This window comes from Elgaria multicarinata, chromosome 4 (genome assembly GCF_023053635.1).
Source record: "Elgaria multicarinata webbii isolate HBS135686 ecotype San Diego chromosome 4, rElgMul1.1.pri, whole genome shotgun sequence".
NCBI classification, from domain to species: domain Eukaryota; kingdom Metazoa; phylum Chordata; class Lepidosauria; order Squamata; family Anguidae; genus Elgaria; species Elgaria multicarinata.
In genome coordinates, this window is record NC_086174.1 from 5,455,517 (window position 1) to 5,482,698 (window position 27,182).

The window sequence follows — 27,182 nt, forward strand, 5'->3', positions numbered from 1 at the left end:
GCGTGGAACCTCCCCTCCCCGCTCACAGCCCATTCTTGGGAACGGGGGTGGGAGGAGGTGGGGGGGCAGGCAGCACCGACGGGACGGTGTTCAGGATATTGTCCGAGGGGAGGCTAGCCGAGGGGGCGTGGGGGGAGCGTGGTTGGAGCAGGGCTGTGTTTGGGCAGGGGTTGAACTGCTCGTTCTAGCGAAGCCGTCAGCCGTTAACTTGAGGCCCTTTCAAGAGCGCTGGGGTTAATTGAACACTATAAAGTGCGTTTAACAGCATTGTGTAGTGTTTGCTTGCCAACGGGTGGCACTTTTCTTTTTATTTATTTTTAACCCTGCTGTAAGGAATGCAACAGTTAGCAGGACAGCATCCTTCTTTGGTTTCCGTCCCACCTTTCGATCCAGAAGGTTCCCCAACATGCTTTACAGACGATATAATTGTATTCTACTCCCCGTGGTGCAAAGCATTGTTTTGGGGTAACATATTCTCTCCCCGCCCCCTGTCAGAAATCCGCAATTCTCATTTGGCCGCCATGGCTGTTCCCATTGCCTTTCATTCTATCTCACTCCTCTGGCTGTTGGGTATTGGCTGCTTCTTGGGTGGCCCACTGCCTGCTCCTTCATCCCCTCCTTCCCTGACAGCACCTCTTTTCAAGGGTGGAGAAGGAGGCGGCGGACTGGGCAGCCGCTGGACCTCAGGCAGGCGGATGAGTTGGTCGCCGAAACAAGAGTGGGAAGGAGAGGCTGGCTAGAGGTGCCTGCCACTGGAACATCCGGTTCTTTTTTTTGGCTCAAAGTCTGCGGCATGTACAACTTGATTTGCACTTGCAAACTGAGTGGTGGCTTTCCTCCAAACTCTGGGGACTTTTTTTTATGCATTTCCCCCACAAGTTCTGCAGTTTGCGCAGTGCTGAGAAATTTGTGCAAATGTTGGCCAGGTTTGCGCAAACTGCGAAACGTGCGGGAAAATTGGGCAACGTGCCCGGAAATTCTGCAAACTGGCCCAGGTCACTGCAGACCGAGTTGGGTGCCACAGTGGGAACTGGAATAGAGTCAAACTCCACCTCTCAGATGGATTTTTCCAACATCCCGTGGCCAGACAACGTCTCAGGAATTTGCTGTAGTTCATATGGTTCTGTGCAGGGCACCAGCCGTCATGCCCTTTAGATAATATCTGTCTTTTAGCTCATTTGGAAGGGGCGAGTCCAATCAGGCTTCCCAGTCTGTGTTTCACCCTTCCGGTTTATGATCCAGGGGAAGTTGGAAGTTCAATTTTAACCCTTGAAAAAGTCAGGGCGAAAGCAAGAGTTGGAAGGGATCTTCCAAAAATGTAGTAAATAAATAAATAAATAAATAAATCTCAGAGGTCATTTTGCCCAGCTCCCTGCCGATGTAGAAAAGCCACTACTGGTAGCGTCCTTGATAGAGTACTACCGTCGGAGACCTTCTGGATGGCACGAGCGGTTCAGCAGGCCCGCCTCAGAAGCTGGTGGACTCCCGTTGGTTAGAGGTTTTTTAAGCAGAGGCCAGCTGAGTTCTGAGATCCCTTCAACTCTGTGATTTTGGGAGGTGCTCTAGCAGGCCAGGGTTTCTGTACATGCTTGAGTCTACTCCTTGGGCAGGCCTACAGTGGGTACATGCCGGGTGCCTTAAGGGTAGAAGCAGGCAATGCAAGATGGAGTGGGGAAAACGTTACTGGGCAACTTCCAGCTCAAGCATGAATGACGCTTGGGAACGTCATTTCCCAACCTGGTTCCCTCCAGATGCATTCAAGAGGCAGCTGGACAACCATCAGTCAGGAATGCTGTAGGGTGGATTCCTGCATTGAGCAGGGGGTTGGACTCGATGGCCTTCTAGGCCCCTTCCAACTCTGCTATTCTATGATTCTATGAAATAAGATGGACCCTTGGTCTGATCAAGCATCAGGACTCTTCTTATGAGGGGAGACATGAGAGCACTCTTCAAATACTTAAAAGGTTGTCACAGAGAGGAGGGCCAGGATCTCTTCTCCATCCTCCCAGAGTGCAGGACACGGAATAACGTGCTCAAATTAAAGGAAGCCAGATTCCGGCTGGACACCAAGAAAAACTTCCTGACTGTTAGAGCAGTGCGACGGTGGAATCAGCTACCTAGGGAGGTTGTGGGCTCTCCCACACTAGAGGCCTTCAAGAGGCAGCTGGACAACCCTCTGTCAGGGATGCTTTAGGGTGGATTCCTGCATTGAGCAGGGGGTTGGACTCGATGGCCTTGTAGGCCCCTTCCAACTCTACTATTCTGTGACTGTATGTGTTAGACCTTCATCTCAGCCCATGACCCCTGTGGGGCACCAGGTTGAGCAAGGCTGCTTTGGAACTCCACCGAGGCTTTCTTCTTGACCTCCACATCAGTTGAGGCTCACGACTATCTCTTGCTGAGAGGCCGAGCAAGAAACCTTCCTTCCTCCGAGTTAGGGAAGTCCATCACAGGTAAATCCAGGCCTTTTTGAGCCCGACGGATTCCTGCAATACCCCCCCCCCTTTGTAAAAAGCAATATGCGCAAATTATGCAAATTTCACCCGCAAGTTGCAGCCAGGATTCGTGCAAACAGCGGCTGACTAAAGCTCAGCAAACTCCGCCCGCCCCCAGCCGGATTCCTCTGAGATCCCTACTCTGAATTCCCTTTTCGTTTTTGGCCTTCAGATCTCCCAAAACTAAAGCGACGCAACACCGTCTCTTTTCTTTTTTTGGTAACTTAATGCTGTCATTTTTCTGCGTTTCCTTAAAGGGTCCAATTTGTCTGCCGGTAGGTAGCTTTTCTTCCTCTTGCTGCTAATCCTCTGCTAGAAAAGTAGGGAGCGTTATATCTCCCCCACCGCCCCAAGAATTAAATCAGTCGTATTTGAGCAGGGCAGCTAATAACGTCTTTTTGGCTAGAGTGTTGGACTGGGAGCCGGGAGATCCGGGTTCTAGCCCCCACTCGGCCAGGGAAACCCACTGGGTGACTTTGGGCCAGTCACAGACTCTCAGCCCAGCCTACCTCACAGGGTTGTTGTTGTGAGGATAAAACAGAGAGGAGAAGGGTTATGGACGCCGCCTTGGGTTCCTTGGAAGAAAAAAGGCGGGATATAAATGCTATAGAAAAGGAGAACGCTGTAATGGGGTGGGTGGGGAGGAATTGACCTCCTTTTCCTCCTGAGTAACCAAAGGGAGTAGGTGTGCTCCTCTGCTTGGAGTTGGGGGAAATTAGTCTCATAGTTGCCAACCCACTTGGGGGATGAAGAGTTGGCCCAGGAGGAAGTCTTGGGTACAGACAGAGCTGGCGCTGCCATAGAGGCCAGTCAGGTGGCCGCCTAGAACGCCAAGGTAACGGGGTGCCGAACGCCGTGCCGGGAAGTTGCCCTCCCACTCCCAGAAACGCTCTGGCCGAGCGAGGGTAGCTTCCGGGTGCGCCGTTCCGAAGCTGCGCTTCTGCCCCCCACCCCAGCATCCCTGGCTTGGCTTCGGCTGGGCACATGCCCAGCCAAAGCCAAGCTGAGATGCTGGGGTGGGGGTGGGGGCCAGGCGGATGGCTCCACGTTCTGACTTCCAGCACGCTCCAGACGTCAGAACGTGGAGCCGTCTGACCGCCCCTCCCCCAGCTTGGCTTTGGCTGGGCTCGCCCAGCCAAAGCCAAGCTGGGACGCCGGGGGGTGGTGGTGGGCGGAACGGACAGCTCCACGTTCTGGCATCCGGGCACGCCGGACATCAGAACGTGGAGCCGCCCACCCACCCACCCGACCGCAGCAGCCCACACAGCCAAAGCCAAGCCGGAACGCTGGGGGAGGGGCCCGAATGGACGGCTCCACGTTCTGGCGTCCAGGCACGCCGGATGTCAGAACGTGGAGCCGCCCACCCACCCACCCGGCCGCAGCGGCCCACCCAGCCGAAGCCAAGCCGGGATGACTTCTGGCGAGGGAACGGTAATGCGGCCTCCATCCCCACCTGACTCAGCCTACCTGGGGTGGGGGGTACGGTGGGGTGGTGGTGGTGGGCAGCTCACCTTGCCTAGGGCACAAAAAAGCCTGTGTAAAAAACCGGCCCTGGGTACAGACTTGCCTTGGAGCTTTGGAGAGGAGCCGTAGCACAGCGGTAGAGCTTTGCATGCAGAAGACAGAACCGGCTTCAGTTCTGGCATGTCCTGTTATACAAGGATTGGGAACTCTGTCTGCCTTGGAAGTAAATAATAATAATAATAATAATGCTGGTGAGCAGATCTTCCGTAAGAGCAGCTTCCAACGTCGCGGATTTTGCAAGGTAACTGTTTTCGTTTCAAAACTTGAGAACTTTTGCATTGCCCCTGCATTATTTTTACGAGGCACATCTATTTGTGTGTGTAAATCAGGGATGGGGAACCTCTCGGCTGGAGGTGGCCCTCGGAGGGCTTCCTCTTGCGGCCCTCGAGTTACTTTTGATGCAATCACTGATCACAGATTGGAGATAACAGGGTGTTCAAAGGCAATTAACTGCAAATGCTGTGCAATTGCCAAGGTTTTGAGATGTGCCTTTTGCGGGCGGGAGAGCTGCTTGCTTGTGACTAGGCACGCAGGGGCTTGGTATCCGGGATGCTCTTTGAAGGAGCTGCTGAGTAATTGGGCCCTCCTTCCATCTGAGTAGACATGCAGAAGCCTTGTCCTGCTTCCTTGTGAGTAGGCTTAAAATGGTGGTGATCCCATTGGGTTCGGCCCACAGATGGAATGTGCCTCTCTCCACCCTACCCCCCGGAAGTAAAAAAATGGCTAACGGGTTGCCCTTGTTCCGCTAGGCAATGGAGGGGTCCTCTAGCTGATGCACCCACTCCGCTGGGAATCCTTCCCATGGGGGGGGGGGGGTCCGTGGCGTGCCTGCCAACCCTTCTGACTCCCACGCTTTTTGGACCTGGGCTGGACCGTCGCTGCATTGATAGACTCTCGAGTCACCCTGACGGATCGTGGAGTGCCCAAGCGTTGACATCCGGAATATTAATTCATCAGGACTGGCTTGATTAGTCTGGTTGGCAACCAGCTAGCCGGTCCTTGTGAGAGGGATGAGGAAGTAGCTTTGGCTGCATTCCCCCGTCTCTCTGTCTTTCTCTTGGCCGCCGCGGACTTGGGCGGACTCTGAGATGTGATGGTTTTGGCTTGCAGTGCACCGCTCCGACTGTCTGCCTTCTTCACGGACATTCCAGAGCATCCGCCTTGGGTCTCCTCCTGCTTTGCTTGAACCGCTAATGGCTGCCTTTGACCCGAGACCCCTCCAGCTCACAGGGGGCAACCTCCCTCGGCCCCCACGCCCCAGAGCTCCAAAATTGGCGGCAAGGCCCGCTGCAGGAGCCCTGCCCCCTTTTGTATCCAGTCAAGAGGGCAGGTCCCCTGTAGCTTTAACTGTTGTGATGAAGAGGGAATTTCACCAGGTGCTGCATGCGTAAAAATGTCACCTGCTGAAATTCCCTTTTCTATGCAACTGTTAAAGATACAGGAGCCCTGTCCTCCTTTTCATAGGGTCACCCTGTTAAATGGAGTCCCGTTGATTAACATGTGGTGTGTCCGGCTCCGTTGTGTAATCTCTCCTGTCCAGTGCACTATTCTGGAAGGTCATAGAGTTCTCCGGCAGGAGCGGCTGAAAGCACCCCTGGCCGCTCCTGTACAGCCGGCAGAACTTGCAATGCATGATGGGATAGGGGCGGGAGGACTGAGGGAGGTGGGAGGCAGGAGCACCAGCCTCCCAGAAGGACGCTGGGACTTTCAGCCTCGTGACAGGGGTGGGTGGGTGGGGCAGCATGTCGTGTGGGGAGTACCTGTGAAACCAAATGCACAGTTACAAGATGGGGGATACTTGGCTCAGCAATACTACAAATGAGAAGGATCTTGGAATTGTTGTAGATCGCAAGCTGAATATGAGCCAACAGTGCGATATGGCTGCAAGAAAGGCAAATGCTATTTTGGGCTGCATTAATAGAAGTATAGCTTCCAAATCGCGTGAGGTCCTGGTTCCTCTCTATTTGGCCCTGGTTGGGCCTCATCTAGAGTATTACGTCCAGTTCTGGGCTCCACAATTCAAGAAGGACGCAGACAAGCTGGAGCGTGTTCAGAGGAGGGCAACCAGGATGATCAGGGGTTTGGAAACAAAGCCCTATGAAGAGAGACTGAAAGAACTGGGCATGTTGAGCCTGGAGAAGAGAAGATTGAGGGGAGACATGATAGCACTCTTCAAATACTTGAAAGGTTGTCACACAGAGGAGGGCCAGGATCTCTTCTCGATCCTCCCAGAGTGCAGGACACGGAATAACGGGCTCAAGTTAAAGGAAGCCAGATTCCAGCTCGACATCAGGAAAAACTTCCTGACTGTTAGAGCAGTACAACAATGGAATCCGTTCCCTAGGGAGGTTGTGGGCTCTCCCACCCTAAAGGCCTTCAAGAGGCAGCTGGACAGCCATCTGTCAGGGATGCTTTAGGGTGGCTTCCTGCATTGAGCAGGGGGTTGGACTGGATGGCCTTGTAGGCCCCTTCCAACTCTGCTATTCTATGATTCTATGATTCTATGAATAAGGCCTCCAGCTGAGTCTGGTACACAGAGCTTGGGCAGGGTAGGGGATGGGGTGGAGGGAGAAGTCCCCACGGCCTGGGGAGGCCCTCCAGCTGGGCTTGGCAGCAGTGCCTAGAACCAAAGTGGCCACTGCTTAAAAAATAGCAAAGGTCGTTGGCTTACGTTGTCAAAGCAACATCCCTTCCACACAAAAGGGGATGGATCAATAGTCTGGATAGGGGTGGGGGATTCCTGAGTTTTGCAAGCGTACAAAAAACCATTAGGGATCCCCCCCCACAGGGTGGGTGAACCCCAACAGCCTACTGCGGACTGAGCATGCTCAGCGGCCACAGAGTGCTGACTGGGTGTTGGGTGGGAGGGCGAAATGGAGCAGCTGCAATCCTGAACAGCAGTGCTTCGCGCTGCAACATTTTGTTGTGGGTCCCACTGGTCGTTTTCCTAAACTCCCATCGGGTCTCCTAGGATTTGTCTTGTTACTGAACGAAAAACCCCCACCACCACCACCTTCTCCCCCTTTCCTTGAAAAGTTGGTCGTGGATGGGGCCACCAGGGAGACCCCTTTTTTTCCAGCTGAAAACCAGTGTAAAAACGCTTTTAATAGAGTCGTATCAGTGGGTGGCGGCCATAGGCAAATGGAACATATTCGAGTAGAGGCTGTGCACCTCTTGAATCAGAAATGTGGGGGGCAGTCCATAGCGAAGGGCCGTGACCTGCACGTCCTGCTTGAAGAGGTCAGCTGCTTTTGGGAGACAAAACGCCAGAGCCGATGCGCTTTGATATGACCCAGCTGGGCTCCTTTTAGGACTTTTATTCATCTCCTTTTGCAGGGAGTCATCAAAATGTTGGACTGAACTGAGACTTGAACCCCATGGGGCGAAGAGATTCAGCGAGCCAAAAGTGTGCTTTCCATTCTGAAAGCATCCTTGTCAATAAGTGATTTGCATGAAAGCAGACGTATGGGCAGAAGACAAAAAAATATATAGATTTTTTTTGTCGTCGTTGGCGTGGTCTTCCTTTTAACGGAGATGCATCTTTGAAATGCTCGCCTTACAGAATTACTTTCCGTCGGTTACCTGGATGCTCAGCCGGGCAGAAATGCATTCTCGCCCCTGTTTGGCTTTGAAGTTGAGGTTCTCCAGAGAGAAGGGCCCCCCGGTATAGTACCTCAAAGGCACCCTTTGCCTTGCAGACACACTTCTGAATATTTTGCATGTGTTTGCACATAGATCCTTTTTAAAACCTACAGCCCGCCATGAATCTATTCCAGAAAGCACCTTCAGAGTTAAGTGCTCTGTTTCTGTAACACTCACGTATGCCGTAATGATATCGGGATTTGCCTTATACTTAAAAGGTTGTCACCCAGAGGAGGGCCAGGATCTCTTCTCGATCCTCCCAGAGTGCAGGACACGGAATAACGGGCTCAAGTGACAGGAAGCCAGATTCCAGCTGGACATCAGGAAAAACTTCCTGACTGTTAGAGCAGTACGACAATGGAATCAGTTACCTAGGGAGGTTGTGGGCTCTCCCACCCTAGAGGCCTTCAAGAGGCAGCTGGACAACCATCTGTCAGGGATACTTTAGGGTGGATTCCTGCCTCAGTGGCCTTGTAGGGTCCTTCCAACTCTGCTTTTCTATGATTCTATGGGTCAGACGGTTGGTTCATGTGACCAGTGTTCTGAGGTGGACTTTGTACACGGTGGTACAGGCATTGGTGACCTCAAGGTTGGATTACTGCAATGCACTTTCTGTGGGGCTGCCCTTGAAGATGCTCCAGAAGCTAGAACCTAGTGCAGAACGCTGCAGCTCAGCTGTTGTCTGGAGCTGCTCCTTTCCAGTATGTAACTCCTGCTGAGGGAACTGCACTGGCTGCCTATTCGCTACTACATGCTCAGCAGAGAAGGCAGCAATCCACAATGGCAGACAACAATGAAAGAGAAGGAGAGAGAGACAGAGAGAGAGAGAGATAAAGGGGGTATGTGAATGACGTATATCAGGTTTATAAATATATTGGTTTTAAATTTATTCAGTTAATTGTATGAGCTCTGATTAGAATCTGCATACATTTTCTGCATACTGGATAAAAGGATTATTTTTTAAAGGGAAAAAGGCATGGTTTCCTTTTCTTTTTGGATGTCCTGTCCATGAATTGCTGCAGCAGGGCAGGGACTATTTTAGAAGAGGCAGGCTCTCCAGTATGAGTGAGCACCACCCTTCATGAAGGATGCAGACAAGCTTGGAGGGGTTTCAGAGGGGGGCAACGAGGATGATCAGGGGTCTGGAAACAAAGCCCTAGGAGGAGACACTGAAAGAACTGGGCATGTTTAGCCCTGAGAAGAGGAGATGGAGGGCAGACATGAGAGCTCCGGCTATTGGGCGGTATAGAAATGTAATGAATAAAATAAATAAATAAAATAAAATACTTGAAAAGTTGTCACACAGAGGAGGGTCAGGATCTCTTCTCGATCCTCCCAGAGTGCAGGACACAGAATAATGGGCTCAAGTTAAAGGAAGCCAGATTCCAGCTGGACATCAGGAAAAACTTCCTGACTGTTAGAGCAGTATGACAATGGAACCAGCTACCTAGGGAGGTTCTGGGCTCTCCCACTCTAGAGGCCTTCAAGAGGCAGCTGGACAGCCATCTGTCAGGGATGCTTTAAGGTAGATTCCTGCATTGAGCAGGGGGTTGGACTCGATGGCCTTAAAGGTCCCGTCCAACTCTACTATTCTGTGATATCCTTTGATCGGTCAGACATATTTTTCTGTGAACTCACCTTTCTGTGAGTGCAGGATGATCTCTTGTCCCCTACTGTATAGGACGACCCATGAAAGTAAGAATTGCCGGGGTGGCAATGCATATTTATTTATTTATTTATTTATTTATTTATTATTTAGAATATTTATATACCGCTCCCCATTGAAAAATTTCAGAGCGGTGTACAAGGTAAAATGAAAATAAAAACAGAATAAAAACAGTTAAAACAAAATTTAAAAGAAGCAATAACAGTAATCCAAGGCTGCATGTTAAAGAAAGGCTTTTTGGAATAAAGATGTTTTCAGGAGGCGCCGAAAGGAGTACAAGGTCGGAGCCTGCCTGACCTCCAGAGGCAGGGAATTCCACAGGAGGGGGGCCACCACGCTGAAGGCTCTTCCCCTGGTGGATTCCAATCGGAGGATGGATCTAGGTGGAACCACCAGGAGCAGGCCCTCGGATGACCTCAGTGACCGGGCAGGTTGGTAAGGGAGAAGGCAGAGCTCTCTCAGGTATCCTGGTCCCAAGTTGTTTAGGGCTTTGTACACAAGTACAAGAACCTTAAACCTGGCCCGGTAGCGAATAGGCAGCCAGTGCAGCTCCCTCAGCAGAGGAGTTCCATGCCGGAAAGGGGCAGCTCCAGACAACAGCCGGGCTGCAGCATTCTGCACTAGCTCCAGCTTCCGGAGCAGCTTCAAGGGCAGCCCCACTTAGAGCGCGTTGCAGTAATCCAATCTTGAGGTTACCAATGCCTGTACCACCGTGGTCAAGCTATCCCTGCAAATATGCAAAGGAACTTCGTATCCGTCTGGAACCCCAAATTTCTGTGTCTCATGTTACCTCATGCGCCATACTGGACATCCACTGACTTGTGAAGGCACAAAGGCGGCAACACAGAGCAAAGGAGGACAACCTTCTTCCACCAATGCTGTGGCCACCTGGAGAGCTAGGGGGGACCCCCCCTCAACCATCAATATGACCCCCTCTTATCATATTGATGGTTGCCAATAGATAATACACACACACATGCTGAAAAATGTATGTGTTGCACCCAAATCCTACAAGGGGGTGCCTTCTGGTTGGGGATTTTGCCCTGTAGAAGGTGTCCCTTTGCTTAGAAAGATTTGGGAATAAGATATTGGTGCTCCTGAATCAGAGAACTTGCAGGAATTTCGCTCTCCTCTTTGAGGTCATTGCTTTGACTTCTGTGTCTGCTGCTGGGAACTTCTTTGTCCTCCCAGCCGGCCCTAATTTCCAGTGAAATGATCACTCTTTTTGTTGGGAGTTGAATCTTTGCCGTCAGCCAGGCTGACAAGAGGGGTGAGGTTTTCTGTTCGATAGGAAACACTCTTTTTTTTTTGTCTTCCGCTTGGCTTTTTCAGGGGCTACGTTAAGCATGAGGCCGGCCCCCATCCCAGTAGAAGAACCAGAATGGAGGCAGACGCCTCCACCTGTCACAGCTACCTCCGGGACCTTTCGCTTGAGGCGGGGCAGCCGTTTCACCTGGAGAAAGGAATGTCTGGCTGTCATGGAAAGGTACGTGGGCTGGCCATAGGTCTCAAATGAGTTCAGTGCGGATGGATTTAAACATATTACGGAGCTGAAGAGACGTGTTCCTACTTCCCGAAATGATCCAAGCCAGAGATTACCTGATGTAAACGGCGGAGGGTCGTAGGTCATATTGCAGGAAGGGCAGGTGAGCGAGCCTGTGATACGTTATCCCGCCCCTGTTATAATCAAAGGTCATCACACGGAGGAGGGCCAGGATCTCTTCTTGGTCATCTCAGAGTGCAGGACACGGAATAACAGGCTCAGGTGACAGGAAGCCAGATTCCGGCTGGACATCAGGAAAAACGTCTTGACTGTTAGAGCAGTATGACAATGGAATCAGTTACCTAGGGAGGTTGCGGGCTCTCCCACACTAGAGGCCTTCAAGAGGCAGCTGGACAACCCTCTGTCAGGGATGCTTTAGGGTGGATTCCTGCCTTGAGCAGGGGGTTGGACTCGATGGCCTTGTAGGCCCTTTCCAACTTGACTACCCTATGATTCTATGATGCCCAATAGATATTGGGTCAGAGCTGGCACCAGTGTTTGTCGCAGGAGTTAGTGCTTGGTAGCCCACTGTTGTTGGCAAGTAGCCGTTTCAGAGGGGGTTGGGGTAAGGATGGGCATCTACAACTAGAATGGGTGGGGAACGGTTTTTGGGTGGGGTGCTGGCCTGATGACATCGGTGGGTGGGGCCACGCTTGCGACATCATTTGTTCGGGGTCCCAACTTTCCTACGTGTGGGTATTCTTCAGCGCCCCCTTCCCACAACCAGGACACCAGGTAGAGGAGATGTCCTGCACCCTTGCACCTCAAGTCGGGGAGGATGTGGGGTGACTGAAGCACTCAGCGTGACTCTCACTCTCCAAACTTGGGGGGAGGAGCACAGGCCAATCCTGCCCCCCTCCATGGTGTGGGGGAGGTGGATCGGGGCCACGGGCCCAGACGGGGAATCTCCTTGCGTCCGGGATTCCCTATCCCTGCACTAACGGCACATCCGAACGAAGCATAATTTTGCAGGCCGAAGATCCTCAGCGATCCATTGCAGAGGTTTCAGCTGGGACCTGTAGCTCTCTGGTGGCCGCTTTTGCTGGGCTAGTCCTCTAGCGGGTCATTGCAAATGGTACCGTTACGCCCGTCTTGTTTCGTCATCGCCGCCGGATGAATAGTGCATGCGCAAGGAGCTGTGAGCCATTTGTAATTCAATTCTCCTCCTTGTGCTGCTTTGTTGGAATTTCTCCCAGTGCGCATTATGGGCTGCTCAGGGTCGGTTTCCGTGCGATAGTTTCAGAAGCTCGCTCTCCGCCGTCCTTCTCCCCGCTTTTGAAATTTCCTCTCGGAATATTTACGATCTGAAGGTTAAAGAGAAGCAGGCAGATCCAGCGAGTTGACATCTATATTTAAACTGCAGGCTGGGCGTGGTCCGGAGAACTGCAGTGCGATCTTCCCCCTTGACCGGCAGGGATGCCCCCCGGTTAACCCCCCCCCCCCGCCCTGGCCTTGTGAGGATGGTTCACTCTCCACTGAGAAAAGAGCTGTACTGGTTATTGACCAGCACCTTCTCGGGCCCTTTCTACACCTAAGGATTATCCCAGGACAAAGGAGGATCCAATTAGCTGCCGATTAGTTTCCGGGCGAAGTACAAAGTGTTGGTTATCACCTTTAAAGCCCCACATGGTTTGGGTCCGGGCTACCTGCGGGATCGCCTTCTCCCGTACAATCCGCCCCACACACTCAGCTCCTCTGGGAAGAATCTACTTCAGCTAGCAAAAACTAGATTAACAACTGTTACCCAGAGGACCTTTTCTTCTGCTGCCCTGAGATTGTGGAATGGCCTGCCGGAGGAGATTCATCAACTTGACAGTCTTTTAGAGCAGAGGTCCCCAACCCCCGGGCCAGGACCGGTACCGGTCCGTGGCCTGTTAGGAACTGGGCCGTGCAGGTGAGCTGCTTTCACACACACACACCCGCGTACCTCTACTCAGTCAAAGTGAAGCCAGGACGCTGGGGTGGGGTGGGTGGCTTTAGAATGGCGCGCCTGGCTGGAAGCCGCTCTGGGAGAGTGACTTCCGGGCGCACCGTTCCGAAGCCGCCCGCCCCAGCATCCTGGCTTTACTTCAGCTGGGCGCCCATCCAGCCGAAGCAAAGCCAGGACACTGGAGTGGAGGGTGAGGGGCGGGCATGGCTTCCCAAAACCATCCCCTCAAACATCCACCCCGGTCCGTGGAAAAATTGTCTTCCATGAAACCGGTCCCTGGTGCCAAAAAGGTTGGGGACCGCTGTTTTAGAGTTTAAAAAAGCAATAAAGACTGATCTATTCCGGCAGGCCTATCCAGTGAAATTTTAGAATGTTTTAAGGATGTTTTAAGGATGTTTTAATCATGTGTGGTATGTTTTTAATCACTTTTTAACGTGTATTTTATACCATGTTTTTATACTGTTTGTTTTATACTTCGAATGGTTTTCGTTTTTGTGAACCGCCCAGGGAGCTTTGGCTATTGGGCGGTATAAAAATGCAATGAATAAATAAATAATAATAATAATAAAAAAAAATCATCCCTGCCTGCTCCCGGGATCCCCTGTGTGTCATTTGAATGCACAGGGATGATCCCGGGACGAGCCCGGGGGGAAAAGGCAGGTGTAGAAACGGCCTCAGAGTGGGCACCGATAGAGCTAAGGGAGGTTTTGTTTAGCATCCGTACACATCGCATTGCCCGGCTCCGTTTGGGATTCCGTCATGGGGTCTGGGCAAAAGCTCAGGCCGGGGAGGCACAGCGTGGAACAGGCAGATGGAACAGGTCTGGCTTAAGCACCATGGCCAGCGCTGTGTGTCCCAGCCCAGGCCTTGGAGTGGGTTCAGCACCACAGAGAGCAGCCGGGCAGCTAGAGTTGTGATAAGTAGGGTTGGGCAAACTCACCCGTGTTCGCCTTGGCGGGCGCTTGCTCTGCTGCAGCCGCCGCCCACGTGCCGAAATCACGCACTCCCACCTCCTGTGTCAATGGCGCCTTTATCCGTGTGTCAGTGGGGGCTTTAATGCCGCCATTGACAGGGCAGTGCGGGGGGAGTGTGCAATTTATGGAGGCTCTGGAAACTGTGCAATTCCCCCGTTGTGCCGTAGGTAGTCGCCATTGATGCAGGAAGGGCAAGTGTGCAGTTTCGGTGTGCGCGCTGGCAGCTTCCAAGTGCTTGCCACGGCTTTGCAAGTGCTCAGGTGTGGGTGTGGGTGTGGGTGTCCATGCTCGTGGGTTCGGGTACCAGATGTGAGTGTGTGTGCATGGGGTGTCCGCCAGGTTCCTGGGCTCAGCTTGGCACTCACAGCATCCGTAGTGACAAGTTACACCAGCACTGGCTAAGAGCCCCAGGCAGAGTTTCATAGCCAGGCCAGGAGCGTTCTTCTGGGAGGTCCACCTCTTTGAAGTGCTGCGTCAGGCTTTGTTAAAGGGCCAGTTGCCATGACACAGGCTCTGAACACCAGGCCTGGCCGCGGCTACTCCCTGCTCAAGCCAAGCCCCACCGCTTGATACGCCTGAGGCAAGGGATAAAAACCACCTTCCTCCAAACTATGTGGAGAAAGGGGTTTAAATGGAGAAGGACGTAGTTTGGAAACCATTCGTTTACAACAACCTTTTCAAGTAGGCCAGTATTCTTATCCTCATGTTCCAGGAGCGGAGGAGGGATGAGCGAGAGAGAAAATGGGTTTGTGGCTCCATGGCAGAGGTGAGATTCGAACTCAGGCTCTCAGTCCATACGCTGTAGCAGCCCCTGTTCCAATGTAAGTTAAGACCGATTAACAGTAATGCCCCTCCCCCTCCTTATTTACCCAGGCTGCTAGACAATTGTTTTCCGTGTGCTTGGATTTGCAAAAAGACTTGAATAGCCCTGCGAGTTTGGAATGAGATTCTTATGAGCAGTCTTGAGCTGCTGCATTCTGTGGAATAAATGACCAGCTATACCTTGTTGCAGGGAGTGAGTATTGAATGCCAGGCCTCTGGCAGGCCGCCCCTCCAGTCATGCCGCAGAGAGATATGATTGCAAGGAGGCCGAGACGGGCAGCTGCTGACTCTTTGCTTCAAAAGGATCTGAAGCGACCTTCCCTGTGAACTGAGAGTCGGAATAAATTGCCCTGTTGAAAGCCACAGAGGCCGGGGCCCGGACCTCTTGACAGCATTAGTGGCTAGCTCCCCGCTGCAAAAGATCTCATTTTTTTACATTTTCATACCGCCCAATAGCCAAAGCTCTCTGTCTGGTTTAGAAAGATGAAAATCCTGTAAATAACAATATAACAACACCATATAAAACTATTTGCATCCGAGAATATAAAACAAGTTTGCACAATCAACGTTAAAATTCCCAGGAACTCTTATCACATTCAACATTTTATCTTTTAAATACCTGCAAGTAGAGGATAGTCCTAACCTGACACCAAAAGATGACAATGTTGGTGCCGCTTGGACTTCGCTGGGGAAAGTGCTCCACAGCCTGGGGGCTGTTGATAGGATGTCATAAGAACATACGGACTTAAGAAGGACTTGTTTTTTAAACTTTTGTAAACCTCCCAGAGAGCTTCGGCTATGGGGCGGTATATAAATTTAATAAATAAATAAGAAGATCCCTGATGCTGGATGAGGCCAAGGGTCCATCTAGTCCAGCATTCTGTTCACACAATGGCCAACCAGCCGTCGACCAGGGACCAACAAGGCAGGACAAAGGTGCAATAGCACCCTCCCACCCATGTTCCCCAGCAACTGGTGCACACAGGCTTCCTGCCTCCAATACTGGAGATAGCACACAACTATCAGGGCTGGTATCCCTTGATAGACTTCTCCTCCAGGAATTTATCCAACCCCCTTTTAAAGCCATCCGAATGGGTGACCATCACTATATCTTGTGGTAGTGAGTTCCATAAGGGAAAGGAGGCAGGCAGAGCACAGAAATTCTGCTCCAAGGCTACTAGCCTCTCAAGCATTTATGGCGGCCTTCTGGGAACTCAATAGTTTCACTTCTTGCAGGTCCCTGTATGTGACTGGTGAGCTATGCTTGGGCTGGTGGGTCAAAACTCATCGAAGTGTGGATCTTTGTGTAGCCAAAATGGCACCATCCACACACAGAGCATGGGTGAGATTCAGACGTGTAAAAAATATTTGGAAAAAAATGCAAAAACTCAAAGTGACCTCCCCTTCCCAAACCTCCACCTCAATGAGAATTGAGCATGCTCAGAAGCCACAGAAGCCTGATTGGCTGTTGTGGGGGGAAACTGAGAACCAGGTGATGTTAATGGAATGGAGTATCGTGGGAGGGGGCATGGCCGGCTGGAAACCTGAACAGGAGCAACTCCACACCTGTAATCTATAATAGACAAGCAGGAGTGGCAAGCGAAGTGGAGATGCAAGTAAGACAAGCAGCTGGACAACCATCTGTCAGGGATGCTTATAGGTGGATTCCTGCATTGAGCAGGGGGTTGGACTTGATGGCCTTAGAGGCCCCTTCCAACTCTACTAGTCTATGATTCTAAGTAAGATCTAGAAATGGCACTACAGAAGAAATGGGTGCCCGGGGCCTGTTAGCAGACACTGCCTGCCTGTGATTGAGAATGGTTCCACCTCTGTGTGGACTAGAAACGTACCTATTTTAACAACCAAACTCCGTGCATGCAGGGTCGTTGGAGGTGCCTTGGCCTTAATGCACGGCACATCTCAGTTTATAAATTCACGCTTCACATGGAGGCAACATTGTCTGGATGCAAAGATGACATGCTCCAAGACCATAACCAGAGATGCATTTGCCCGCCGCTCGGCTTGCGCGCTTCCCTGATGGTGCAGATTTCTTCAAGGCGGCAATATTTCCAGGCCCGCAACTGCATCATTGCGACGAAACAGCTTCAAGGATGTTTCAATCTTTTTTTTGCCGTCCCTGCGCGTTCTCATCCAGCGCACATATTTCAGCCACTTTTCATTTTAATCCTTTACTGTCGCCTTGGACAAAAGAGATCATTTGATTCCCTCCCTGATCAGCCATTGCCATGCTGACGGGCGCCTTTTGTCTAGGAAGTACAATTGCATCTGGCGAAGGTTTATCCTCGGGCTTTTGCAATCATTCATTTCGTACTTTATCTCCTTGCTTCCCCGCTCCTCTTTCTGGGTTTTCTTCTCCCTCCCTCTCACTGCTTCAAAGCATTCTGAACTCAACACAGTCTAATACGCATTCATAGAGTTTTGGCATTGGGGACTATTTCAATATATAGGGCATCATCAATACACCGTACTCGTGGCCATTCCTGGGACTACTTTGGTATCTTGGGTGTGGTACTGCCACCACTAGAATGTTGACGAACAGTTCAATTACTGTAAGGGGTGTGAAAGGTCAGTTTGGTTGAGATAAGCATCACCCGGGTAGCCAACCGCAGGAGGTTTTATGGGCTTTTATCAGGATAAGAGGCAGAGTGGTGCTAGTAGATATAGCTGGATCACTATTTTGAAAGACTTTGTGTTAAACACGAGTCCATTCCGTCCTGTTTCTGCATACATATCTTTGGTTAATCTGCATGTAAATCCACATTTAAGTACATATTTCTCAATAAATAAAACACACATTGCTAAATGTATTTTCTTTCAAAACATTCATTTTAAAACCAGTTATACATAGATAGCAGACGATTAACTTTACAACCAGCTCAGAGCATTTTGGGGGGTGAGGGGGGGCATTTCTTCTCAGTGAGTGGTTGGGCAGAATTCTGGCTGCTTGCCCTTTGAACTCCACATGTGAGAGGGCCAGAGCCTTCACTTCTTTTCCACAAAAGATGGAAATTCAGGCAGGGTCCTAGAATATCCCGAGAGAGGTGGGGGGATTTATTTATTTATTTATTACATTTTTATACCGCCCAATAGCCGAAGCTCTCTGGGCGGTTCACAAAAATTAAAACCACAATAAAACAACCAACAGGTTAAAAGCACCAATACAAAATACAGTATAAAAAGCACAACCAGGATAAAATCCACGCAGCAAAATGGATATAAAATTAAAATACAGAGTTAAAACAGGAAAATTTAAATTTAAGTTAAAATTAAGTGTTAAAATACTGAGAGAATAAAAAGGTCTTCAGCTGGCGACGAAAGGAGTACAGTGTAGGCGCCAGGCGGAGATGCCACAGCGGGGTGCCACAGCGGAGAAAGCCCTGCTCCTAGTAGCCACCTGCCTCACTTCCTTTGGCAGGGGCTCACGGAGATGGGCCCCTGTAGATGATCTTAAGCCCCCATTCCCAGCTGTAGCCTTGAACAGGCCACCCTCTTGGTCTAATTATAGAATCATAGAATAGCAGAGTTGGAAGGGGCCTACAAGGCCATCAAGTCCAACCCCCTGCTCAATGCAGGAATTACACAACTGCTTTCATCTAGAACCAAAGGGTTGGCCTGGCTCTCTTCCCCCCCCCCCAAAAAAAACCTAGGTTCTTAGCACTGCATCAGATGCTACTGTCATGAGCTTGGCCCTTAGCCCTTTAAGGAACATCTTAACTTTTCATCCCAGGAGGGAGGCGATGGGTTAACTTGTGTCCGAAAAGGAGTAGGGAGCTGGAAACGCCAAGGACGCGCTGTCAGGCGGTGCTTGGCACCTGATAACAGCTAACCAGGCTGGAATTGGTGGGAGAATGTTCTGTGTCTTAACAAAGTATCTAGCGGTAGCTGTGCAGGCTCCAGGAGTGTCCCCCTTCCCTTTGGGTGAGGTTGGGGGCTTCTGAGGGCTTCTGATTGGCTGGGGTGGAGAGATAAAACCTTGGGCCCCCAACGGTCCGGCCTCTTTCCTGCGGGTGTTGGAGTCCGGTGCGTGCATGTGTGAGCAAGACGCATCCAGGCCAGGCCGGCTGGATGGCGGAGCTCTGCGTGGCACCGAGGGAAAGAGTTTAGTTCGAGTGGCTATTGAGCCGAGTCGAGGTGAGCGACTGTAGGTCGAGTCATAGGGTCACGTGTTTGTTTTGTCGTAGTTTAAGTTTGGGTACTGGGGCAAGGGACCTTTGCTGAGTTACGGCTGGGGAGTGTGTTTTTTGCGGGGAGTGCGTGTGTATTCATTTAGTCTGAATGAATACTTATTTATTTATTTATTTATTACATTTTTGTACCGCCCAATAGCTGAAGCTCTCTGGGCGGTTCACAAAAATTAAAACCATCATAAAACCACCAACAGGTTAAAAACACCAATACAAAATACAGTATAAAAAGCACAACCGGGATAAAAACCACGCAGCAAAATTGATATAAAATTAAAATACAGAGTTAAAACAGTAAAATTTAAATTTAAGTTAAAATTAAGTGTTAAAATACTGAGAGAATAAAAAGGTCTTCAGCTGGTGACGGAAGGAGTACAGTGTAGAAGCCAGGCGGGCCTCTCTGGGGAGCTCATTCCACAACCGGGCTGCCACAGTGGAGAAAGCTGTAGTCCCTGCTTTCCCGTGTGTGTTTTATTCCTTTGTCTGTGTTCTTCCCCCAAACCTCCTAATTGTCTATCCTCGTGTGTGGACCCTTAAAAAGAGTGTGTTTAAATGTCATTTGGTCCCTACATCCAGTCTTCTGTCGTTCCTTGAAAACCTAGACTCAAAGGGGTTAAATTGGAGAGCGGAGAGGTGCGTGTTTGATCCGGGCTGGGCAAACTCCCTTTCTGGCCTCGAACTGCTGAGTTAACCCTCGCGGTTCCATCACAGCTACTTCTTACTAGCGATGGGGTGAAACTGTGCTTGGGCCCGTGAGGGGCATTCGGCTCTCCGGGGCCCTGATGGACGTGCCCGGCGGACTTTCGTCCCATGGCTACTGCGTCCTTTCCCCACTGCATTAATAGCAGGTGGCCACCATTTATGCAGCAGAGGGAAATAAGCATTTCTCCCCCCAAGGCTGGGGACATTGTGTATTTTCACCCTACGCTCTTTAAAGCTCAACTAAAAACTTTTCTTTTTCCTAAAGCTTTTAAAACTTGATGTTGTGCAGACTTCTACTGTTACTTTCTACTGTTAGTTTTACCCTACCCTGTGCCTGCTTACCCTACCCTGTACCTGTTTGCATTCTCTTCCCCTCCTTATTGTTTTACTATGATTTTATTAGATTGTAAGCCTATGCGGCAGGGTCTTGCTATTTACTGTTTTACTCTGTACAGCACCATGTACACTGATGGTGCTATATAAATAAATAAATAAATAATAATAATAATAATAATAATAATAATAATAATATCAACAGGGTCTTTAAGGCCCCCATCGGCGGGGGAGGGGAGAACGAGAAGGGGTTTTGCCGTCTACTCTAATGGCAACAAGGGAGAGGGCCTTTTCAGTGGTGGCCCCCCAATTAATGGAATGATCTCCCCGACGAGGCTCGCCTGGCACCAACATTGTTATCTTGTTTTTTTCTTTTTAACGGACCCCAGAATAGCTGTTTTAATAAGGATCCTGCTGTTTTTATGCTTTTTATGTTTCTAAACTTTGTATATTTGTTTTTAACGTTTACGGTTTTTAACTTTTGTAAACTGCCCGGAGAGCTTCGGCTATGGGGCAGTATATAAATGCAATAAATAAATAAATAAATAAATAATGGCGGCCGCCAGAGTGGAAGGGGGAAAAAACTCTTCTCCCCTCCCAGCTATTTGGGCCCTGAATTTATTATTTATTTATTTATTAATTAATTAATTACATTTCTATACCACCCAAAGGCTGGAGCTCTCTGGGCGGTTCACAAAAACCTCTTAAGAGGTTAAGAGGCCTTTTCAGCCCCCAATTTGTGGGGGTGGGAACGTATGGCCGGGGGAATCTGCACACTTACCAGAGGCTCTGGACCTGAGCTCCTGGTCGATCTTTTGAGATGCTCAGTGTACCTTTTGCCTGGTTACTTGCACCTGAGCTGCTGTTGACGCATGTCCCTCTCACAGGGACATTCGTGGAACTCTCTGCTTTACCTTATGCCCTTATCAGCATTTTTGCTGGCCGTGGGTATTGCTGATCCACAGTTTGCAACCATGGTTGCTAATGATGGTTCATGCTAACGACGGTTAGCGTCAACACTGGTGGAGATGTAACACTAACCACAGTTAGTTCTCAAACCGACAGCCGAGCTTGCCCTGTGAAAGGGAAGTGGGTTACGAGTTACAGGCACGATATTTTATTGTTAATTGCTTTTAGCTGTTTAAAATAAATCATGTGAGACGTTGGGGTGTCCCTGGTTGTCTAACCATGGTTGGACATTGCTATATTTGCACTGGGCTTATAAAGAAATTCATCAAATACATCACCTTGGTTTCAGAAACTGATTCCTCAAATTCATTATTATGCTTTTGCTTCTCAGTACTTTGCTACTTTGAATTTAGCTCACAGCAAAGAGGTCTTTAAGGAGAGGGTCTGTAGCGTTCCTATTCAAATGGATCTCTGCGCAGTCTCAAGAAATAAGATAGCACTTTGGTTAGCAGAGACTATTGTAAGCTTAAATTTGAATGTGAACGCTGCCTGGCTCTAATTTCTAACCCTCGTCTTCGATCAGCCCTTGCACGATTAAAGACGCGACAAATGAAAGGTGCAGTGCTAGAAGGGTGTTTTAATAAAAATTCCTTCTGCCTCGACACTTTGCCCTTGCTGTCGTGACAAAGTAGAGGCTCTGCCTCATTATTTGTTCTACTGTCCTATCTATTCTCAAATTCGTCCTAAATATTTAGATTGTTTTCTTGAGAAAAAGTCCAGGTGGTCTGATGCAGAAAGAATATACTTTTTGTTTACATGCGATAACAAGACTGTCGTATCGGCTTTGGCCAACTTCGCTCTTACAGCGCAAACGTATAGAGCAAAATTTCTGACCTTGCAGAATGTATGATTTGTTTTAGCATTGCTGTTACAATGCTTGTTGTAGCCATTGGTTGAAGCAATAAAGCGTTACCTACCGACCTATGAAGAAACTCACATGCATGCCCCTTTCTTGTCGGGAAAATAGCCATTGTGGTGTAGCGGCTAAAAGTGTCAGACTGGGTGTCGGGAGATCCGGGTTCTAGTCCCCACATGGCCATGAAAACCCACTGGGTGACTTTGGGCCAGTCATAGAGTCTCAACCCAGCCTACCTCCCAGGGTTGTTGTTGTGAGGATAAAATGGAGCGGAGGAGGATTGTGTACGCCACCTTGGGTTCCTGAAGAGGAAAAATGGTGGGATATAAATGCAATAAATAAATAAACAAACAAATATCTCTGTCTCCTGTGATCTTTTTTTTCACATGGAGGATTTCTCATAAGTCTGCGGTTTTCAGGGGGGTGGGGTTGGTTGGTGGGAGGAGGGGTGCAGAGAAAGGATTGGATTTCTAAACACAATTTGTTCTTTTTGTCTCTGCAGCTACTTCAACGAGAATCAATACCCTGATGAGGCCAAGAGGGAAGAAATTGCAAATGCCTGTAATGCAGTCATTCAAAAGCCAGGTATGGCGGGGGTTTTCGGGAGCACCCGCATATAGGTTTGCCCTTTTACCTGAGAGGCGACAGAGCCTAGAAGCAAGGCAGTTGCACCAATTCAAGGGAAACGTCTGAAGATGCTATCCCAGCCTAGATTTTCTTCTAAAAAAATATCGCCTGGTCTCGAGTTTCAGAAGTTCCCTTCCTCGCACCCAATGATATTTTCTCTTTGGGCGAAGGACGAAAAGGCACACGTGCAGAGTGTAAATTAACAGAGACATTCCTGTCCTTGGGACGAGTTTCAAAAAGGGAAACACCCATGAAAAAGAAGCAAATGTGTGTTCGTGCTTTAGCAGCACTGGGAAGGCTAACCATGGCTTCTAGTCCTGATGGCTCAGTGCTCCCTCTAGTATCAGAAGCAGGATGCTTGTGTACACCAGTTGCTGGGGAACATGGGTGGGAGGGTGATATTGCACTCATGTCCTGCTGGTGAGTTTCCCACTGGAATCTGGTTGGCCACCGTGTGGACCGAATGCTGGATGGGAAGGATTTCTGGTCTGATCCCGCAGGGCTCTTCTTAGGTTATTTCGTTCAACCCATGATCTGCCATGGTAAAAGTCAGTGTCCCCTGTTCTTCTTAGGGTTGCATTTATTTCAGCGCCCAAAGCAAACTAGGTGCTGCGTGAAGGATGAAAAGAAAACATGTGCAGGTTTTCAGGCATCAGTGTGACTGCGTGGATAGGGCGAACGTATGGAAAGGAGGACAGGGCTCCTGTACCTCTAACGGTTACATAGAAAAGGGAATTTCAGCAGGTGTCATCTGTACGCACGCAGCACCGGGTGAAATTCCCTCTTCATCACAACCGTTAAAGCTGCAGGAGCCCTGCCCTATTTTCTATCTGGTCAAGAAGGCCAGGGCTCCTTCTGCTTGAACTGTTGCGATGAAGAGGTAATTTCTCCAGGGGCTGCATGCGTACAGATGACACCTGCTGAAATCCCCATTTCTGTTCAGCTGTGAAAGATACAGGAGCCCAGTCCTCTTTTCCATAGGGTCACCCTATTCGTGGATGCTCTTTTCTCTCCCTCTCTGACTCTGTAGAGTCCTGTGTGTTATATTTTGGGCTTTAAGCTGGTGGATCCCAGCTTAAAGCCTGTCTATTTTGCCCCATAGATCAGAACCAGGGGGACCTGCATCAGAAGCACGTGGTAGTGTGCTTCTATCCCCTGATAGGAGCACTCCTCTTCAGACTTTCAGTCAGTCATTCTGTTCAGGCACATTATTATTATTATTATTATTATTATTATTATTATTTATTTATTTATTTATATAGCACCATCAGTGTACATGGTGCTGTACACATCATTTCACTTTCTTCCCCAACTTACGTTCCCATGTTTTGTTTTTCTAGCTAACAACTCAACATTCTGTACCTATTGAGCATGTGCCATCCTCACTGGGTGTTTTTTTTGGGGGGGGGTTGGGATGGTGAGGCATCTTAAGATTCCCCGCCCACCCTAAATATTTTAAGAGGTGTTCTTATTTTAAGTGTGTTTCTGCATCCTCTTCCTTGTTTCTCAGTGGCCTTGTTTTGGCTCCGGTACTGTCGGCACTCAGCGCTTGAGTGCGCTATTAGAGGGAGGGATGGGAGCCATTAAGAACTGAGCCGGTTCCTCTCCTGCACAGCTCCACCCCTTGTGTTCTGTTTCTCAGTTATGCTAGTTTGGGTACTACATAGTTTGAGTATTACGAACGTGGCTCCTGTTTCTCAATATTAAAGAACTCTAGGCATGTGTTTTGAAAGCGGGGACCCCCCCACCTGAGTTGGGGAGTCCCTAAACCGGCCATCCCCAACCTGGCGCCCTCCAGATGTTTTGGACTACAACTCCCAACATTCCTGACCATCGGCCATGTCTGCTGGGGCTGATGGGAGATGAGGGCACCAAAATGGGGAAGGCGGCTGTTCACCCAACGTCAAGGGAAGCTGATGCTGGATGTAGGGCAGTAGATGGTTGACCTACATCCAACATATGTAGAAGCTGCCCCACACCTTGGAGAGCTCCTGATGGGCTCTTACGGAAGCTGGAGTGGATTCACTGCCCCACTGACTTCAAAGCTACCAGCCTTCCCTGTCCTCCGTCCTGGGATTCTGCCCGGGGCCACATATGTCCAGGTTCTGGCTGGACATCAGGAAAAACTTCCTGACTGTTAGAGCAGTACGACAATGGACTCAATTCCCTAGGGAGGTCGTGGGCTCTCCCACACTCGAGGCCTTCAAGAGGCAGCTGGACAACCATCCGTCAGGGATGCTGTAGGGTGGATTCCTGCATTGAGCAGGGGGTTGGACTTGATGGCCTTATAGGCCCCTTCCAGCTCTACTATTCTTTTCTGTGATATACATCAACATGGTGTGTTTGGTGTTCTTTCATGCAGGGAAGAAGCTGTCGGACTTGGAGCGAGTCACCTCCCTCAAAGTGTACAACTGGTTTGCCAACAGAAGGAAGGAAATCAAGAGACGAGCCAATATCGGTAACGTATCAGACAGCCTTGGAAGGGCTGCCTAGCAGAGATGGCGGATGACTGAATTATCTTAACGGGAACATGGCGGGTCTTGAGGACGATTTCAGAGCGGAATTTTGAGGGCTGTGGCCCGGACAGGTCGCTTGGCTCCTCCCCCATGTTGAACCCACATGCGCCGATGTTCTAGTCTTGCCAAAAAGAGTTGGTGGCGCGCCTGTGCGGGCGCGTTCAATACCTGCTTTAGAACGTGGGCTTTCGCGCTGCGTTCGAGGAACCCTTGGGGTGGTTTCAGGTTCTTTGGAAGGTTCTCTGGGGTTCCTCCAATGAAAAGAACCGTAGCGGTAGGCAAGCGTCCTTGACTGACAGCCTGCCCCACAACTGTGGCTCTCCTGCTGAAGGAGGACGGTTCTGAAAGCCCATGGCCTAATTTGCACCGGGTGTGTTTGGCCGAGATACGAGTGAATCTTCCTCAACCGCACTGCTTTGTTGGTGGGAGCGGAGAGTGCTGAAAAGGGCAATTTATTCCTGCCTTCGCTCACACCTTCCTCTTTACCGTCTCGCTACAGCCGTGCCATTACCAGCACCTGGCACTCTGCGAGAGCAAACTAAGTGTTAACCAGGGCCCTTCTCTCAATTGGCCACAAATGCAGCGTCACGATGAGGGTGATAATAATGCACTTTACGCAGCACTTTTGAGTGTTTGAAATGCTTCAGACGTTATAGAAAAGAAAAATAACCTGACACCTTTTTTAAAAACAATGGGCCCTGTTCAGACAACACGCTAAGCCATGATGGCTAAACCTTTAAGTTAACCATGATGGCTTAGCGTGTCATATGAACTGCGTTTTTCCTAACCATGGTAGCTACATAACCACGGTTAATCATGTTCACCAACCACTTGCTGCAAAAGCATTAGAGCAGCCTTCCTCAACCTGGGGCGCTCCAGATGTGTTGGACTACAACTCCCAGAATGCCCCAGCCAGGCTGCGTTAGAGGCTCTAACCATGGCTTAGCGTGTTGTCTGAATAGTCCCAACGTGTACAAAACAAAAGCCAGTTATTGATATAAAATACATAAGAGGAGGTACATTGATGGTGCTATATAAATAAATAATAATAATAAAAAATAATCTATGTAAACTCTTTGTGCTATTAATTACAGAGATTGATTTTATTTGCTTATCATTTTTTTAAAAAAGTAGAAAAAAATACCCTATGGTATGAGCTCCTTCCCTCCATGAATGTGGGTGATCTTTCTCGGTGTTTCATAGATGCTATGTCCCAATATTTTCCAACCACTCATTATCACAGGGGATAGCTTTCTTCCGCCTAAAACAACGAATAGTTTGTGGCTGTTAATAAACTGGAAATGCGCTCAGAATTTCCCCTGTCCTGCATTCCTCTCAAAATATTCATCCCAAATTCTCTCTGCTTCTTTACTGCAAAGATACCTTGAATTGTTCAGTAATAAGCTCCCAAAGTATTTGAGGTTTCGAACAGCAACAGTATTGCTTCTTATTAATGCATCTATACAGTGCTTTAGAGTACTCAAAGCACTTCCCGTACAAACTAAATCTCTGGCCTTTTTTTGGAACTCAACAAATCAAAGAGGGCAGCAGTTGAATAGAAACAAAACAAAACAATGCTAAAGAGCCCACGACTGTATGACACACATTATAGCACAAGTCAGATTGTTTTATTCAAGTCAGATTACAGGCGTTGCAGGCATCCGGTTTTTGGCCTGTTTCGTCATGTGTTTTGACTTCGTCAGAAAAACGAAGCGTAAGATTTTCAAACTTTAAATAGGCCTTCCATCCTGTTTTTTTTAGTTAAAGCCATCAAAAGAACTGGGCATGTTTAGCCTGGAGAAGAGAAGATTGAGGGGAGACAGGATAGCACTCTTCAAATACTTAAAAGGTTGTCACACAGAGGAGGGCCAGGATCTCGTCTCGATCCTCCCAGAGTGCAGGACACGGAATAACGGAATAACGGGCTCAAGTTAAAGGAAGCCAGATTCCAGCTGGACGTCAGGAAAAACTTCCTGACTGTTAGAGCAGTACGACAATGGAATCAGTTACCTAGGGAGGTTGTGGGCTCTCCCACACTCGAGGCCTTCAAGAGGCAGCTGGACAACCCTCTGTCAGGGATGCTTTAGGGTGGATTCCTGCATTGAGCAAGGGGTTGGACTCAATGGCCTTGTAGGCCCCTTCCAACTCTGCTATTCTATGATTCTATGAAAAGGAGGTTTTTCTCAATCTCCGGCAAGTGATCCAAAATGCTTCAACTGCGGCAAGTACTGTGAACAGGTGTTCAGGACGGAAGGCCTGTTTAAAGTTTGCAAACTCCTACACTCATTAATGGCGATAACGGAACTGTTTTTCTGATGAAGTCAAAATATGACGAAACAGGACAAAAACCGGATGCCTGCAATGCCTGTATTCTGACT

General features: G+C 49.4%; 1 protein-coding gene across 10 annotated transcripts in view; it reads left to right on the plus strand.

Moving 5' to 3' along the window:
- Nucleotides 1-27,182, plus strand: part of HMBOX1 (homeobox containing 1) — a 146,833-nt gene that overhangs the window by 106,828 nt on the left and 12,823 nt on the right. For all 10 annotated transcript variants that reach the window (XM_063123752.1, XM_063123753.1, XM_063123754.1 and 7 more), the window contains exons 6-8: nucleotides 10,660-10,813; nucleotides 22,164-22,246; nucleotides 24,651-24,746. In XM_063123752.1, coding sequence (XP_062979822.1) covers nucleotides 10,660-10,813; nucleotides 22,164-22,246; nucleotides 24,651-24,746 — 333 coding nt within the window. The remainder of the gene's footprint in view (nucleotides 1-10,659; nucleotides 10,814-22,163; nucleotides 22,247-24,650; nucleotides 24,747-27,182) is intronic.